Source organism: Equus quagga, chromosome 9 (assembly GCF_021613505.1).
Source record: "Equus quagga isolate Etosha38 chromosome 9, UCLA_HA_Equagga_1.0, whole genome shotgun sequence".
Classification (NCBI taxonomy): Eukaryota; Metazoa; Chordata; class Mammalia; order Perissodactyla; family Equidae; genus Equus; species Equus quagga.
This window is the reverse complement of record NC_060275.1, coordinates 36,956,934-36,973,024: the sequence shown is the minus strand read 5'-3', so window position 1 is coordinate 36,973,024 and position 16,091 is coordinate 36,956,934. Positions and strand designations below refer to the sequence as shown.

Here is a 16,091-nt window from a genome sequence, read left to right as displayed (position 1 = left end):
GTCCCCATGCCTGCGGCTCTTACTGCCCATGGGTCCTGTCCCCATGCGTGCGGCTCTTACTGCCCTTGGGTCCTGTCCCCATGCCTGCAGCTCTTACTGCCCGTGGGTCCCGCCACCATGCCTGCAGCTCTTACTGCCCATGGGTCCTGTCCCCATGCCTGCAGCTCTTACTGCCCATGAGTCCTGTCCCCATGCCTGCAGCTCTTTATTGCCAATGGGTCCTCTCCCCATGCTACTCCATGCTATTCCCTGAATAAAAGAGCTCTACTGCCAGACCTTAGAGTCCAAGAAATCTTTCTTTCGAAGATCCCTCGACTCACCAAGCCCGCATCAACACCAGGGAGAAAGAAGAGGCTCTACCTTATTACGTTCAGGTGAAGATGGAAGTTCAGGGTCCCCACTCAGCCTTCTTTGACACCCAGGGGGAGGTGGGTACCTCATTACTGCTGAGTGGAGGGTAGAAGTTCACCTCCCTAATAGACCTCTGCTGATACCGCTCTTGGTGAGAAAGGCAGGGGCTTCCCGAATGACCTTTACTCATTATTGCTAAAATTCTTGGCTTTCTACTCAGCTTCCTCTGACACCAGCCCAGCAGGGAGAGACACCTCATTAAAGCTAGATGGGAGTGGAAGTCCAGGCTCCTTATGAGGCTTCTATTGATGATCATGAGGGTGAAGAAAGCAGCGGAGGGAGTCATTATCTTCCTAGGTAATGGGATTAAAGCTCTGGCTCCTCATTCAGTCTTCTCTGATACAATCCCAGTGGACAGGGTGGGAGTCGGGGCAGAGGGACACCTAGAAGTCTAGGCTCCTCCCTTAGCCTTTGCTGATGGATGTAGGGGTGGAGTTGCAGTGTTCTCTGTAGTATTTGGCTAGAATAAAGCAGTCCTTGTTTAAAAGTTTTTTCTTTTTGCCAGGTTTCCCCTTTCCTTTTCTTTTAGCTAGTGAGAACAGGCTTCTCTTAGTTTTTTGTTTTTGGGGGGTTTTTGGTCTGTATCCATTGGCATTTCTGGGTTGTTGACTTCTCCAACACCCAGTCCAGGATATATGAGGCAAAAACAAAACTAGGCAACTCACCACTGTTTCTTTCCCCAGGTTGTGAGGCCCCTAGCCAGTCTATCACCTTCTCTCCATCTTTCAGAGTCTTTTCTGTTTGTTTTATATATGGTATCTAGGGTTTTTTTAACTGTACTTAGTGAGAGGAATAGAAAAAATTATGTTTACTCCATCTTGTCTAGATTCAGAAATTCCACTGTGCTTATTTTACTTTTTTCTTTAAAATACTTTTTCTGACTACAAATATTGACTCAATTTTCTGAACACATCCTGTTGTATTTAGATGTATTACCTTAGTCCAAAAGAGGATGTTTTCCCTCTTCCCAGTGCAGACATGGGTGAATTGATTTAGCTAAGACTGATTTTTCAAGAAAAATCACCACTAGACAGAGACTAAATATATAAAGTTGCTGCTTCCTAATGGAATTGCTTAAAACAGTAAAAAAAAAAATAGAATAGAAATCAGTAGCTTTAACTAGTCTGTTCATTACTTTGGAAGTCTCTGGTAGACCCAATGCTCAATTGTTAAGCTCATGTAGATAAAAACCTAGGTCTCAGGGATTGTTATTTTAAATGTGGCCTCTTGGATTAATTTATTTAGTAGTCAGTAGTGTTAAAATAGTAAGGCAAAACCTAACTCCTTGATTTGAATGACACTATAAAACTTTTCTCTCTGTCTATTTTGGGCCATTTCTCTATAACGTTTCTTGAGTGGAGGGTCAAGCAAATAATCTCATTCTTCACCAGTTTTTAAAATATCCTTCTGCTAAACAGTCCACGTAAGCTCAATTATATTAGGAACCAGTGAAGTGAAGTTGTTCATAAAATGCTTTATTACCTTCAGTCTTTGCAGCATTGGCTAAGTTTAGATAATAAACCTGCACATAGAAGTTACTTAATTTTTCTCTGAGCAATAATTTACGTTTGTAAGCAGTAGCCTCAGTCATTTTCAAAGAGGCAAGAAAAGACATGTTTCTTACTACTTTTTTCAGGTTAACCTTAAAAATATTAGATGTGATTCCATTCTGTAAGAGCTTTCCTTTTTCACTTTAGTTATGAATACTATTTTATGGAAGTTGTTTGACTTTAACTTAGAATTATTGTATCAGGTCGTATTTTCTATTGCGTTAAAAAGTGCGTACAACTCTGGAGAGAATGCTGTTCCCTAAGGCCATAGCTGATGGTCTGGTAATGTTAAACTGCATTCAGAAATTATGCTGTAAACTTAGCCTTAAATGTGTGCTTGCACAAGGTAGAGGATGGATATCTATTTGAAAGTAGAAGAGAGAAAGCATGGTTGTTTATTTTTTCTCTTCCCCCAATATAAATTCTCAAGCTCTACAGGTAATATTTGCTAATTGTTATTACTTCAGTAGTCAGCCACAATAGAAATGTTATACTGCTCTGAAAATCTAGAATACTGCTTCCTTCTGAAGAAGAAAATGGGTTATTTCACATCTCATATTTTATTTTCTGTATATTTCTTTCCAAAGCAAAAACAGTTGACCAAAAGAGAGAAAAAACAACAACAGCGTATTCTTACGAAGGATGACGTCAAGAGAGGAGACAAAGGAGTGCAATAATATATTACACTTGAATGTAAAGGAGGAGGATGGGCTTTCTCTCACTGATAGGGAGGAGGCGGAGTACTTAGAGGTGATATGCACACTCAAAGTGTGGTCCACCGACCAGCAATCAGCATCACTCAGAAGCTTGTTAGAAATGTAGAATCTTAGGCCCTACCTCAGATCTACTGAATCTATATCTGCTTTCTAGCCAGATTCACAAGTGATTCTCATGTACATTGTTTTTTAAGAAACACTGATCTAATACATCTAGGACTTTATTCCAAATCTCAGCTCACTGGCAGAGTAACTTGGGTAAGTTGTTAACCATTTTATGCTGCAAATTTATTTGTAAAATGAGACTAATAATAGTACCTTATGTTTTTTTTCTTTTGATGAGAATTAAATACAACAATAGCTTTAAAGCACACACAAGTGCCCTACCCCCTAGTAGAGGTTATACTGAGCCATCCTCAATTTCTGATGATAAGCATTTGATTGTGTGATAGGTGATGGGAGTATCTGACTCTTAGAAGAGAACTCTAATAAAGACTCTGAAGAAGGGTGAGATGGCAAGCACAAAAATTCTAAGAGCTGGAAGACGAACTGTGTGAGGAACGCATAATGCCACTGGATTAATCCTTAGTTTGGAAATGAGAAGATTAAGGGACCTCTTAAACGCAGTTTACATTTTCACTCAGAAATGAATGGTCTTATATAGCAGCAAAAATAGTTCAAGTAGACAAATACAGGAGTATGACAAGAGGGAGGTATCATTTATATTGATATTGATAGTTCATGGAGGCTTTTAATTTAATGACAAGAGTGAATCTCTTCTGCTTAAAAATAGGGAGCAGAATGAGATGACTTCTTTCTAAGGAGCTTTTAGCCTGTTTCTCCTGGCTGGAGCCAGTAGGCCCCAGCTTGGTATGTTTAGCTCTTTTTCATAAAGTATTGTACACACACCTTCATTTATTGGCCTGTCAGAGTCTAGAGAGCTTAGTGTGCAGACTATTTTCAGTGGTCTGTATTGTCAGGAATTTACCCTTTTTGAAATTGGAAATTTTTAAGTGTTAGTCGTTGTTACTGCAGTTCACCTTTTTAAGTAACGTCTGATGAGGGGTGGAGCCTTTTCTTCTACAACTTTTGGCTAGTTCCTGTAACTCAAAAAAGGCTGAATTGATTTAAAGCAACCTTCCAAATGGAGAAAATACTTCTCCTTCAGGTCTAGCTGAAACATGGCACTTTTTAACAAAAGATAAATTTTTAAGGAGGTTAGAAGCAAGAGAAGATGTATGACTTTCAGTAGAAATGTTTTTGCAACCTTGTCTTTAATGTCTGCCATGAATGCTTGAAAATGTGTATCCTTAGAGTATTATATCAAGAGGAACTAAAGAAATCAAAATCCTGATCAATCTGGGACATTGATAGCCTGCTTTTTAGGATGTCTGCATATGAACTTTTAAATGTGTCCTTACCTTCGAAGTTGGAGAAATAAACCTTGGGTCTCCATTGTGTAGTTGGTTTCCTGAAAAACCTCAAGACTCTAGTGATCTGAAGAGAAGACAGAATCTAAAGCATTTCAGTTTGAAGTCTGTTTCTGCCCCATCTTGTTTTGCAACTCTGCAAGAAACAGGATAGAAATGCATAGAAAACTCTTAAAAGCTAGTTAAATACTCTAATTAGATAGATATCTGTCCATGGCTCATGTTTTGTTGCTATTGTTGAAGCAGAATGAGTAGAATCCTGAAGAAACTGGGTGAGGCGTTTGACTTTTTTTTCCCTTTGTAAGTGTCCAGAACACTGAGTTTTCCCTTGTTTGATTTGAAGATTTGTTCCCCTCCCCACCAGACTGCTATCATCAGGAAATTGAGAAACACTATGGTCTTGCACAGAATTTGCCATAAATTTCTTTCTTTAATTAAATGGAAAATTTTAGACTTGTATCAGTGGGTTATACTCCAGCACACATCACAACTTAATGAAAGGGTGTAAGTATTCATATGAAATTCTTGTCCAGCTCTGCTAATCAGTTCATCTTGTTATCAGTTTTTCTTTTACCAGCAATCCATTTTCTATTGCATATTGTTATTGAGTACCAAACTAGATATATAATTTGAACCTCAGTGTTTACCTCAGAAAATGTGTACTTCTTTTTTGAAAGGGGAAAAAAGGAAATGATTTTGAGGTGAGATATTAATAGGGCATGGTCAGAAACCATGTTTTCTTCAAAATGGGAAAATCTTGTGAGATTAGAACAATTTAAAATTTTTAATGAATCGGTATTTTTAGGCATCCTCTTGGCTAGTTTAAAGACCATATGGTCTGTCTCTGATTTGTTTCACTTCCAAACCCAAAGCTAACATAAAATTCAGTAGGCACTCTTTTACTTTTATACTTTATTCATTCTACAACATTTTTGAAGAGCCTACTGTGTACTAGAGAGATACCAGGATTAATATAGTCCTAGGATTAATATAGTACTGTGATGAACACACAGGCCACTTTGGGTGATAGTGATATAATCAGATAACTTTAGCTATATGCTATTTACTGTATTAAAGGTGCTTAACTCTGCCTAGGAGGTCAGTGAAAGCTTGGAGGAAGAGTGACATAAAAACTAAGTTTGAAAGGATAAGTAGGAATTTCCTAGGATTAGGGACAGGCAAAACATTCTTAGGAAAATACACAGTATATGCTGTCTTTATAATTATATACTATGTAGGTGTTGATAGTGGCAGTTTCACTGCCATAGTGAAAATCTTTGAGTTCTGTATTTCCCTGGGAGTCTTGTGACTAATGGATTGCATTAGAGTTGGAGCCACATGATCAGCTCTTTTTACCTCAGGGTGACCATGAGTAAAACATCTCTTTTTGTCCAGAAGCTTCTTTCTTTTATTGAAAATAGCGTAAAGTTCATCTACCAAAACAGTGGGGAAATGGTGAACACCTAAGTATATCAAACTTGTTTTCTGGCAAGGGTTACCCATAGCCTCCTCAACTCTCAGTCTTTAACTCCTGTGGCCTCTGTAGCATTGGACACAGTTGACTGCATCTTTTTGTTGATTGTTTTGCCCTGCCTGCCTTTTACATGTTGTTGTTACACTGGCCCTCTTCTCTTCTCTTGGTTTGAACATTTCTTTCTCCAAGAGGCTTCGCCTGGTTCCTTAGTTATGTAGGTCCCCTTAGGAGGTGCTCACATAGCACTATATAATGTTCTTGCCATTACTTTCATCATTCGTTATTGTAAGTATGTGTTTGGTTACCTGCCTTCCTCGCTGTATGGTAAGTTCCCTGCAGGAGACAGTGTTGGTCTTGTTCATCATTGTATGTCTAGCATCTAGCACAATCTCAGATGTTAATGTACTCAGTAAATGTATTTAGTCAATAAATTTTTATTGAGAACCTATTATATAAGCTAAGGAATTCAGCAGTATACAAAACTGACAAACATTCCTGCCTTTATGGAGCTTGTTTTTTGAATGAAAGAAAGAATGAATGAACAAAACTACATACTCCCTGGACAGTGTTACACACTTTCTTGTCTTCAGTCACCACATATAAAGTGATTAACTCTCAAACTCTATTTCTACTGAGACTTCTTTTCTGAATTCCAGGCCCAGGGATCCAAGTGTGCCTTATTGACCATCTGGACTAAATATTCCTTCCCAAGCATCTCCAACTCAGTGTGTCTAAATTTGCACTCCCTCCCCCCAAACTTTTTCTTTATTCTGCATTGTCTGCCTTGGTAAATGCAACTGTGCATCTCGTCATCTATCTCATCACCCAATTCATAAGTTGACAGTGTCTGAAATTTCCCTTTTTAACCCCCTCTCCTGTAATTCCTACCATTATTACTTCAATCCAGGCCCCCCCTTATCTCTTGCTTAGACTGTTATAGCAATTTTCTAACTGGTTGCCTTGATTCTAGTCTCAAGCCCTTCAATCCATCCTTCACATTCCTACCAAAAGTATCTTTATAAATGCAAAACGGCTGTAAGACATCAATGAGTTATATAGAAATAAAATCCAAACAACGTAGTGTGACATTCAAGATGTGGCCACTGCTCGTCTTGTAACCTCTTCACTCACTCTAACCCTACTCAAGACCAGTTAACCATCTATGCTGTACTACCTGCAGTCCCATTAACTTGTTTGTTGGCTTTATTTCTCCATGCTTCAGCTTCTGATGATCTCTCAGCCGAGGGTACTCCCCACCCTACCTACCCAGTGAATCTATATACTCCTTTTCCAGAATTCATTCGTGGGGTCACATCTTCTCTGGAGTCTGTCTTGACTTCTCCCCATGTGGTCAGAGTGACCACTCACCCTCATTTTTTAAATCTCCGCTGCACCCTGTGTTTAAATGTCTCTCATAGAACATGTTATCTTTATTTGTTTAAATCTCTTTCTCTCAGCCCCTTGATGTCTTTTTTTCCCAGCTTTATTGAAATATATTTGACATACAACATTGTGTAAGTTTAAGGTGTACAATGTGATGATTTGGTATGTGTGTATATTGTGAAATGATTAGCACAATAAGGTTAGGTAACATGTACGTTACTTCACATGGTTAGCTTTGTGTGTGTGTTTGTGTGTGTACGTGGTGAGAACATTTAAGATCTACTCTTTTAGCAACTTTCAAGTGCACAAGACTGTATTGTTAACTATAGTCACCATGCTTTACATTAGGTTCTCCAGAACTTACTTGTCTTAAAACTGGAAGTTTGTATCCTTTGACCACCATCACCCCTTTCCCCAACCCCCCAGCCATTAGCAACCATCAGTCTACTCTCTGTTTCTATGAGTTCTGTTTTTTTAGGTTCCACATATAAGTGAGATCATACAGTATTTGTCTTTCTCTGACTTATTTCGCTTAGCATAATGCCCTCAAGTTTCATCCATGTAGTTGCAAATGAGACTTCCTTCTTTTCTAAGGCCGAATAATATTCCTCTGTGTGTGTGTGTGTGTGCGCGCGCACGTGGGTGTGCTTGTGTGTGTATGCCACATTTTTTTTTTTTAATCCATTCGTCTGTTAACGGACACTTAGGTTGTTTCCATGTCTTGGCTATTGTAAATAATGCTGCATTGAACATTAGGGTATAGATATCTCTTTAAGATAGCAATTTCATTTCCTTCGGATATATACCCAGAAGTGAGATTGCTGGATCATGTGGTAGTTCTGTTTTTAAAACTTTTTGAGGAATCTCTGTACTGTTTTCCATAATGGCTGCGCCAACTTACATTCCCATCAGCAGTACACAAAGCTTCCCTTTTCTCCATCCTCACCAGCACTTATCTCTTGTCCCCTCGATGTCTTTTTAAAAAATCTGTTGAATATGTGCTTTGTGCTCTGCACTATGCTAAGTGCTTTTCATTTATTATCTCATTTATATTCATAGTTGCCCTGTGAGGTGGGAGGTAGGTATTATTATCCCCAGATGAGAATGTCATAGAAGTTATTTGTCCGAAGTTACTTTATTACTAAGTACCAGAATTAAGATTTGAGCCAAGAATGTTGGATGACACTTAAGTCTGTGCTTTTATGCACTCTACACAACTGCCTTTGTTAAATGACTGGAAGAACCTTGACAGGCCTTTTTTACATGGTCTTTTGCTGCCTTGAATGTGCCTATTCTTGGCTCAAAGGACTGGTTCCAGTTAGTATATAATCAGCTCATACTAACAGTTTGTTACCTGACTTAATGACCTTGCATACATAGAGTTGTAGAGAGCTCTTAGGAGTCTGACCTGATGCTTAGGGTTCTGCTTCTCCCATGATAACTTAGAGTGGAATGAGAAAGACAAGAAGAGACTGAATAATAGTAGAAAGAAGAAAACACACACAAAAAAAAACCAAAATGAGCAAAAACCAAAACCAGAAAAGGTTTTTCATAACTTTTTATTATGACAATTTTCAAATATATAAAAAAGTTGACAGAATACTGCAATGAACCACCATATACCTGCTACCTGGATTCCATAGTTGTTGACATTTTGCTATATTTTCTTTGCCTCCTCTCATATATATATGTATATAAATATATATATTTATTTATAAATATTCATATATTTGTTTTTATTTACATTATGAATTTATAGAAATAAATATATAAATTTATGAAGATATAAATAAATTTGTTTACGTACATATATAAAAATTTATTTCCTCACTTTTTTTCTGAACCACTTTAAAGTCGAAGGTGTCATGTCACCCCTAAATACTTCACACTTGTCTCATAAGAATAGAAACCTTTATCTTTATAAACCACTTTAAGATTCCTAAGAAAATAAGCAGTAATTCCATAAACAACTGTTATTAAGTCCATATTCCACTTTCTGTAATTGTCCCAAGAATGTCTTTTATGACTATATTTCTGCCTGAGCCAATGGGTTGCATTTGGTTGTATCTTTGATTTCTTAATCTAGAATAGGCCCCTCACCCCACTCTTTTCCCCTATAACATTGACTTTTTGAAGATTTCAGGCCAAGTGCTTTGCAAAATCTCTCACATTCCCGATTTGGCTGATTTTTTCCTTGTAGTATAATTTAACTTGTTCCTTTATTTCTTCTAATTCCTGTGAAATGGGAGTTCGGTTTACAGATTTGATTAGATTCATTTAGCAAGAATATTTCATAGGTCATGTTGCCTACGTCATACATTAGGGGATACATAGCTTCTGGGTTTTCCACTATTAATAATCCTAAATTAATCACTTTGTTTGGGTGATGACTACCAGATTTCACCATTTAAAGGTACATTTTCTTCTTTGCTGCAAGTAAGTAATCTTGACACCTTATGAATATCTTATTTATTAGCCTTTCACTTGCTGGTTTCAGTATCTATTAATGATCCTTATCTGAATTAGTTATTACACTGGGGATTGTAAAATGGAGATTTTTAAAATTTGACCATTTCTTCTAAGTAATTAGCATTCTTCTGTAAAGAGGGGCTTCCCTTTTTTCCCCTTGAACTCTTCTCTTTCTTTTTGAAGTATCATTATGAACTGGTAGATTTTTGTTTATTCAGTTTACTATTAATTAGAGTCATTCTTTTTGATGCTCAAATTGTCCCAAATTTGGTTAATGAGAGTCCCCTTCAGGGTTGCTCCTATTCCTTATGACAAGCCCCCATCCATTTGTCTTTGAACACTTTCTTGCATTATAGTATAACAAGATATTTCAAGCTTACTTTGTATTTTCCCTACCCTAAAATGGGAATCAGCTGTTTTTCCAAGGACTCTTGGTTCCAAAAAGGAATTTTTAAAAAAATTTAATGATTCTTCATTTTCTTCTCTCATGCAGACCTCCCTTCATTTGGCTCTTTATTACATCAAGATTACTAAGTACCAGATCCAAGTATTCCAGATATCCAAGGCAAGGATGGGGAGGTGGGGTGGATCTCTGCTACATCATAGGAATTCTTCCAGCTTAAGACAATTACTTGCTACTTTGGCAGCCTGCTAGTAGGATATCCTGTCTTCTGGTCCTTCTCCCTCTGCCTCTGACTTTTCTTTCACACAGGATTTTTATTCTTTTATCTCCCTATTCATTCTGCTTTGATCTTTAGTTTTATTTTTCTTTATAACGCATTTTGAAGTAAGGCCTTAAGCTTTGCAAAATGACCATTTCCAGCAGCCATTTCAGCTAATTAATTTGATGTCTAGGTTTTGATGTGATCTTGCTTAATATTAATTTATATTTATTTATGTTATTTATGTTTCTTTGTTGAGGTCATGATGACTGCCATTTCTCTCATTAACAGTGTGTTGACACTAGTGTGCTAACACCACTGTGTTAGATTCACATCATGATTTGGTATACACCTTCCCTTAGGATTTTCTACATCTGTTGCATTCTTTTCTGTCATTTGGCCAGCGCTGAGTTAAATACGTCTTCTTCCTTACTATACTTCCTCCCTCAAAATGCTCACAGTTTACTAGCATAAATCTCTTTCTTCAGTTGAAGGGTTTAAGTTTCACTGTGCTAGAGAAGAAGGCATCTGTTTTGCATGGACATATATTTTGGATTTTCCATGAAAAAGGGAGCATTTCAAACTCTGGTGAATCAAGACAGCTATAAAAATTAATAAAAATAGGACTGCCTGTTTTTATATTCTGCCACATAACATGTGTTTAAATGAATTTGCCTATAATTTGTCTTCAAATGCTGACATTTAACTCTTAGGCTGTATAATTGTGCTGGCTTTTTCAAGAGTAAAATTCATATACTGCATCCAGGCTAATATGTTCACCTACTATAAACATTAGTGCCTATGGTAACAACTAGAATAAAAAATTCTTTTTATATACATCATAGCTGGCAGAGACTCCTGGGACCACCACAAATCATTGTCTTTTGGAGCTTGCTGACAAAAAGCATGGAAATGTAAAACCAGCCTAGTCTGATATAGAGTGACTTTGAAAACATATTAGTTTATTTAGATCACTGTTCATTCTATTGTTGTTGTTTTTACGATGTTGAATATTTTACAAGCTCTTCTAATTAATGTGTTCTTTAAGCTTAGTAACTAACCTATCTTTTCACTGTGAACCAGCTCCTCTTCTACAAGCCATCTCTGGCTCCGTTTTTTTTTTTTTGTTAAAGGTTAATAATGAGAATAATGAAGCAATTGGTTATTTATGCAGTCATGATTGGCAAAAGTTATTAGAACAGGAATCTGCCCAGAAGCAATGATTAGGTCATGAAAATGTTAAGGAATCCTGAAACCAGTCACCATTTTTGACATTTAAAACATATTATTCCCACTCTTAATCATGATGACCTGTTATAAAAGTATTTATACAGAGTATCTCATTGGGCAGTAATTTTTATATCAACAGCATACATAATTAAATGTGAGGGGGAGATTCAGAAATGATCTGAGAGAAAAATGGGTTTGGGGAGGGAATTACCACAATGAGAAGTAAGGAACAGAATTCCCTCTTGCATAGAACCTTTTTTCTCCCAGATACGTGCTCTGTTCAGTTTAGTGTCTTCACCTTGAGCACTTTGCACTTTTGAGGAGCTGTGGGAGAGAGTGCTGTAGGATAGGTTGCTGTGTTATTCATACTAGATTGTAAAATATGTAGGGAGGAATATGGGCAGAAAATTTCCTGATGATGGTTCTATTAATGAAACATTGACTTAACTGACTGACATTATGCAAAAACAAACAAACAAGACAAAAATCTAATTATAATCCCTTATGTTTAATATAGTTAGAACTTTCTATGTATATTGGGCAGTAATTATTTTTACCAGAACAGTAATTCACATACAATAAAATTCACGCCTTTAAAGTTTATGATTCAGTGGTTTTGAGTATATTCCCAAAGCTTTGCAAACACAACCATCTAATTCCAGAGCATGTTCATTACCTCCCCCACAAAGCTCAGTGTATCCGTTAGCAGCTTCTTTCTGTTTCCCTCCCCCAGCCCCTGGCATCCACTAACGTACTTTGTCTGGATTTACCTATTCTGGACATTTCTTTTTTTCCCTTTAGCTTTTCTTATATAATAGGTATTTCAGAAAACTAGAGAAGAGGACAGAAGGTGGACATGGATGAATATCACTCTTATTTGTGATCTGGTATACTTAGAACTAAGTATTCTTTCCCCTGGCTCATTGGAAGAAGTATTTAAAAAAACAAAACAGGGCCAGCCCCGGTAGCTTAGTTGTTAAGTTCAGCACACTCTGCTTCAGCAGAACCAGGTTCAGTTCCTAGGCACGGACCTACACTATTTGTTAGTGGCTGTGCTGTGCTGGTGGCCCACATACTAGAAAATAGAGGAAGATTGGCACAGATATTATTCAGAGTGAATCTTCCTCAGCAAAAAAATTAAAAATAATAAAAAAAGAAAACAAAAACTTCATATAAATGAAATAATATAATGTGACCTTTTATGCCTGGCTTCTTTAGCACAGTGTATTCAAGGTGCATCCATATTGTAGCATGTAGCAATACTTTGTTTCTTTTTATGGCTGAGTAATATTCCATTGTATAGATATACCACATTTTGTTTATCCATTTATCACTTGTGGACACTTAGGTTGTGTTCACTTTTTCACTATTATGAATAATGCAGCTCTAACTATGCATGTACAAGTATTTGCATGGACATATATTTTCAGTTCTCTTGGGTGTATGCCTAGGAGTGGAATTGCTGGGTCATATGGTAACTCTATGTCACTGTTAATTTGTTTTCCAAAGCAGCATTTTATATTCCCATCAGCTATGTAGGAGGGTTCTAATTTCTCCACATCCTTGTCAGTGCTTGTTATAGTCAGTCATTTTGATGATAGCCATCCTAGTAGAAACAAAGTGGTACTGCATTATTCTTTTGATTTGCATTTCCTTGATGGCTCATGGTGTTGGGCATTTTTTCTTGTGCTGCTTGGCCATATGTATATTTTTGGGGGCAAAATGTCTATTCAAGTCGTTTGCCCATCCTTAATTAGGTCAATAGTTTTTCATTGTTGAGTCATGTAAGGTCTTTATATATTCTGGATACCAATCCCTTAGCATATATATGATTTGCAAATATTTTCTCTCATTCTGGAGGTTGTCTTTTCAATTTCTTTATATGTCCTTTGAAGCAAAGTTTTTAATTTTAAAGTCCAGGTTATTTATTTGTTCTTTAGTTGCTGTGCTTTTGGATGATCATTGCCTAATCCAAAGTCACAAAGAGTTACTTTTGTGAGCTTTATAGTTTTAGCTTCATTTTCAGTTACTGTTTGTATATGATGTGAGGTGGGGGTCCAACTTCCATTCTTTTGCTTGTGTTGCTATTTGTTTTTATTTATTCAAATTCAGAGATTTGAGAGAGAAATTTCTCTTCAAATGGGATGACCATTGCTACTTTCCTTGTGAATTATTGTTTCATGATTTTGGGGGGGATTTATGTACTGTGTTGTGCTGAAGACTACACTTACCTGCCCTTTCACCAAATATGATTGCATTTCTGTCTCTATTTTGTTTATTAGAATCTGAAAAACAGCACTTATGGATGCAGTTTGAGTCCATTTATTAGTTTTTTCCCCTTAATTTACAATCTTACCTCTTCAGCTACAGTATAGAGAATGCCAAGAACTTCTAAGCCTCTATCAGAAATATCTATCAGACCAGCAAGAGAAGCTCACCATGTCTCTCTCAGAACTGGGTGCTGCTAGAATGCAGGAACAACAGGTAAGCATCTTCTTACCTTTTCTTTAATGGATCAGCAAGGTGTCAGAAGAGTCATTTGCCTTTTACTTAAATTGTCTCACAGTATATAATATTAGCTTAAAATATGCAAATACAGCATGTGATTGAATTTGTGTCTCTTACTTCACTCTTCTATTTTCCTTTCCTGTTCCTGGGACCCAGAGGTCAGGAATAACTACTTGAAGCAGGCTTTGGGTCAGTAGGGAAGCTCCTGGTTGTATGAAAGCACAGCAGGAATGGTAAAGAAAACTCACTGCTCTGTTGCTTAATGAAGGTCAGGTGGGCTGTTTGTTACTCATTGTCCTTGTAGAAAACACTAATAAGCCTTTCCTAATTCATGTTTACATTTTTGGTATAATAAAAGTAACTCGGTGATTAGTAAAAGCTTTAATTTGAGAAAATGGGAATATTTTACATGATTTTTATATGTGTATTAATTACATAAATATATATTAGAGTGTTTGTATATAAACCCTTATATACATACCAAGTGGTATATATTAGATAATTACATGAATGTTCAGAACCCCGCCAGTCGTGATGTGAAACAAGCTCTAAATACTGACTTCTTGCCCTCTAGCAAGTGATGCTTAATATCTTTTTCATATTCACATGAGTTTAAATCTTTAAATGGATGAAGACAAACCTTATGTATTAAAAAATTGTAGGAAAAAACCGAATAGTAGGGTCAAAGTCATTCATATTAAGTATTAGAGCAAGAATAATGTACCAAAGTGTTATCCTCCCCCTTTGAATAGCATCAGGTCCTGAATGTTTTTTTGCAAACCTTCTGAAAAACACTATTGCTGTTCCACCTAGAGACAACTGTCTCAGATGGGTTTAGAAGTTTTGGCCAAGAAAACTTCAGTTTTGAGCCTAAAGTTTGGTAATAGGAAAAGGAAAAAAGAAAAAATAGTCATTTTGCTAGAAGGTGATATAGCTTAGAATTTTAACATATCCTTTTGTTTTTTATCACAACATTTATAACAAATGGCCAAAGTATGAATGGTTTGTTTGTATTCTAATTTGAAATACTTTCTTTTGTTCTGTTTTCTCGAAACCTAGGCTATAAAATGAGGCAAGGAAGGTGGCATCTAATGATTATTTATCTGGATTTTCCCTGCCACGTTGAAAACAGTACAGGGAAGTTTTAAGGTGATCCTTGCCTATTGCTCTCTTGAGTGGGCTAGAGAAAGTTTTAACATGAAGATCATATTTCTGACCTTTATTTTTGCATTTCCACTTCCTCATTCTGCATGACAGGTGTGTGAGAGGGCACAAAAATGGAGGGCAAGCTATTTGGCAAGGGTATGGGAGGGGAAGCAGAAGTGTCTTTGAATTGCCAGTGTAGAGTCTTATGACCTTAAAGATATAAACTGAGAGTCAAGAAATAGTCACTAAGGGGGCTCTAAGACATTAGATAAGGAGATCTAACCCTTTTTCTATTTACCTCTGAAATTGGGGGAAAATAAAATTTTCTCAGGTATTAATGTTTTATGTTTAAGCTAGGGATTCTTGGAAGTTTTCACTAGAGACCAATCATAGTTTTAACACTGCCTCTCTTAACCTTAACCTTGAGGGGCAAAACTGTAAAGATCACAAATACTAGAATGAAAATGTTGGCCAAGTGTATCGAGAGAGTTTACCCTTAAAAAGAGATATTTCTGAATTTTTATTTTAACTTAATAATGAGAAAATTTTTAAGCCATGTTGTCAGGAAGTGCCTGGTGGTCAAATATATCTTATATAATATATATATACACTGAAAACCAAGTTGAGAGTTAAAGGCCACTTGTAGGCGCTGCCATTTGAACCTAGAGAAAGAAAATGTTTCGTTTTGAATACCAAGTGGAGATTATCACCTTGTTTCCTGTGTTATCTGGTTTGTTCTTTGTGATAGGCTTCTCTTAGCTGAGCAAAGGTAAACATGTTCTCTTCTTTCCTCGTGGAAATTGGGTAAATTTAGCCAACAAGTCTACTTCCTGTCAGGAAGGGCATCATTGTGAAGACTCTGAGACCCTAAATGAGGATGCAGTGAGGTAAATGTCCTCTTTATGTGCTCACAAATAGACTGTGCCCATCTCTATTATAGCACCTTCCTTGTTCTTTTGTAATCATTATTTATTCATCTATCTCCCTCAGCAAGCTTTTTTCACAACAGTCATCCTGTTGCATTGGTCTTTGTACACTCAGAGCCTAACCCTAATAGGGTTTGGCTTAATAAATATTGAATTTTTATTTGTACTTAACAAATTTATTTGTGA

General features: G+C 36.7%; 1 protein-coding gene across 5 annotated transcripts in view; it reads left to right on the top strand.

Annotated features, from left to right (window-relative positions):
• Positions 1 to 16,091, top strand: part of KIAA1328 (KIAA1328 ortholog) — a 338,142-nt gene that overhangs the window by 116,801 nt on the left and 205,250 nt on the right. For all 5 annotated transcript variants that reach the window (XM_046671427.1, XM_046671426.1, XM_046671429.1 and 2 more), the window contains one exon: positions 13,682 to 13,809. In XM_046671427.1, the coding sequence (XP_046527383.1) occupies positions 13,682 to 13,809 (128 nt within the window). The remainder of the gene's footprint in view (positions 1 to 13,681; positions 13,810 to 16,091) is intronic.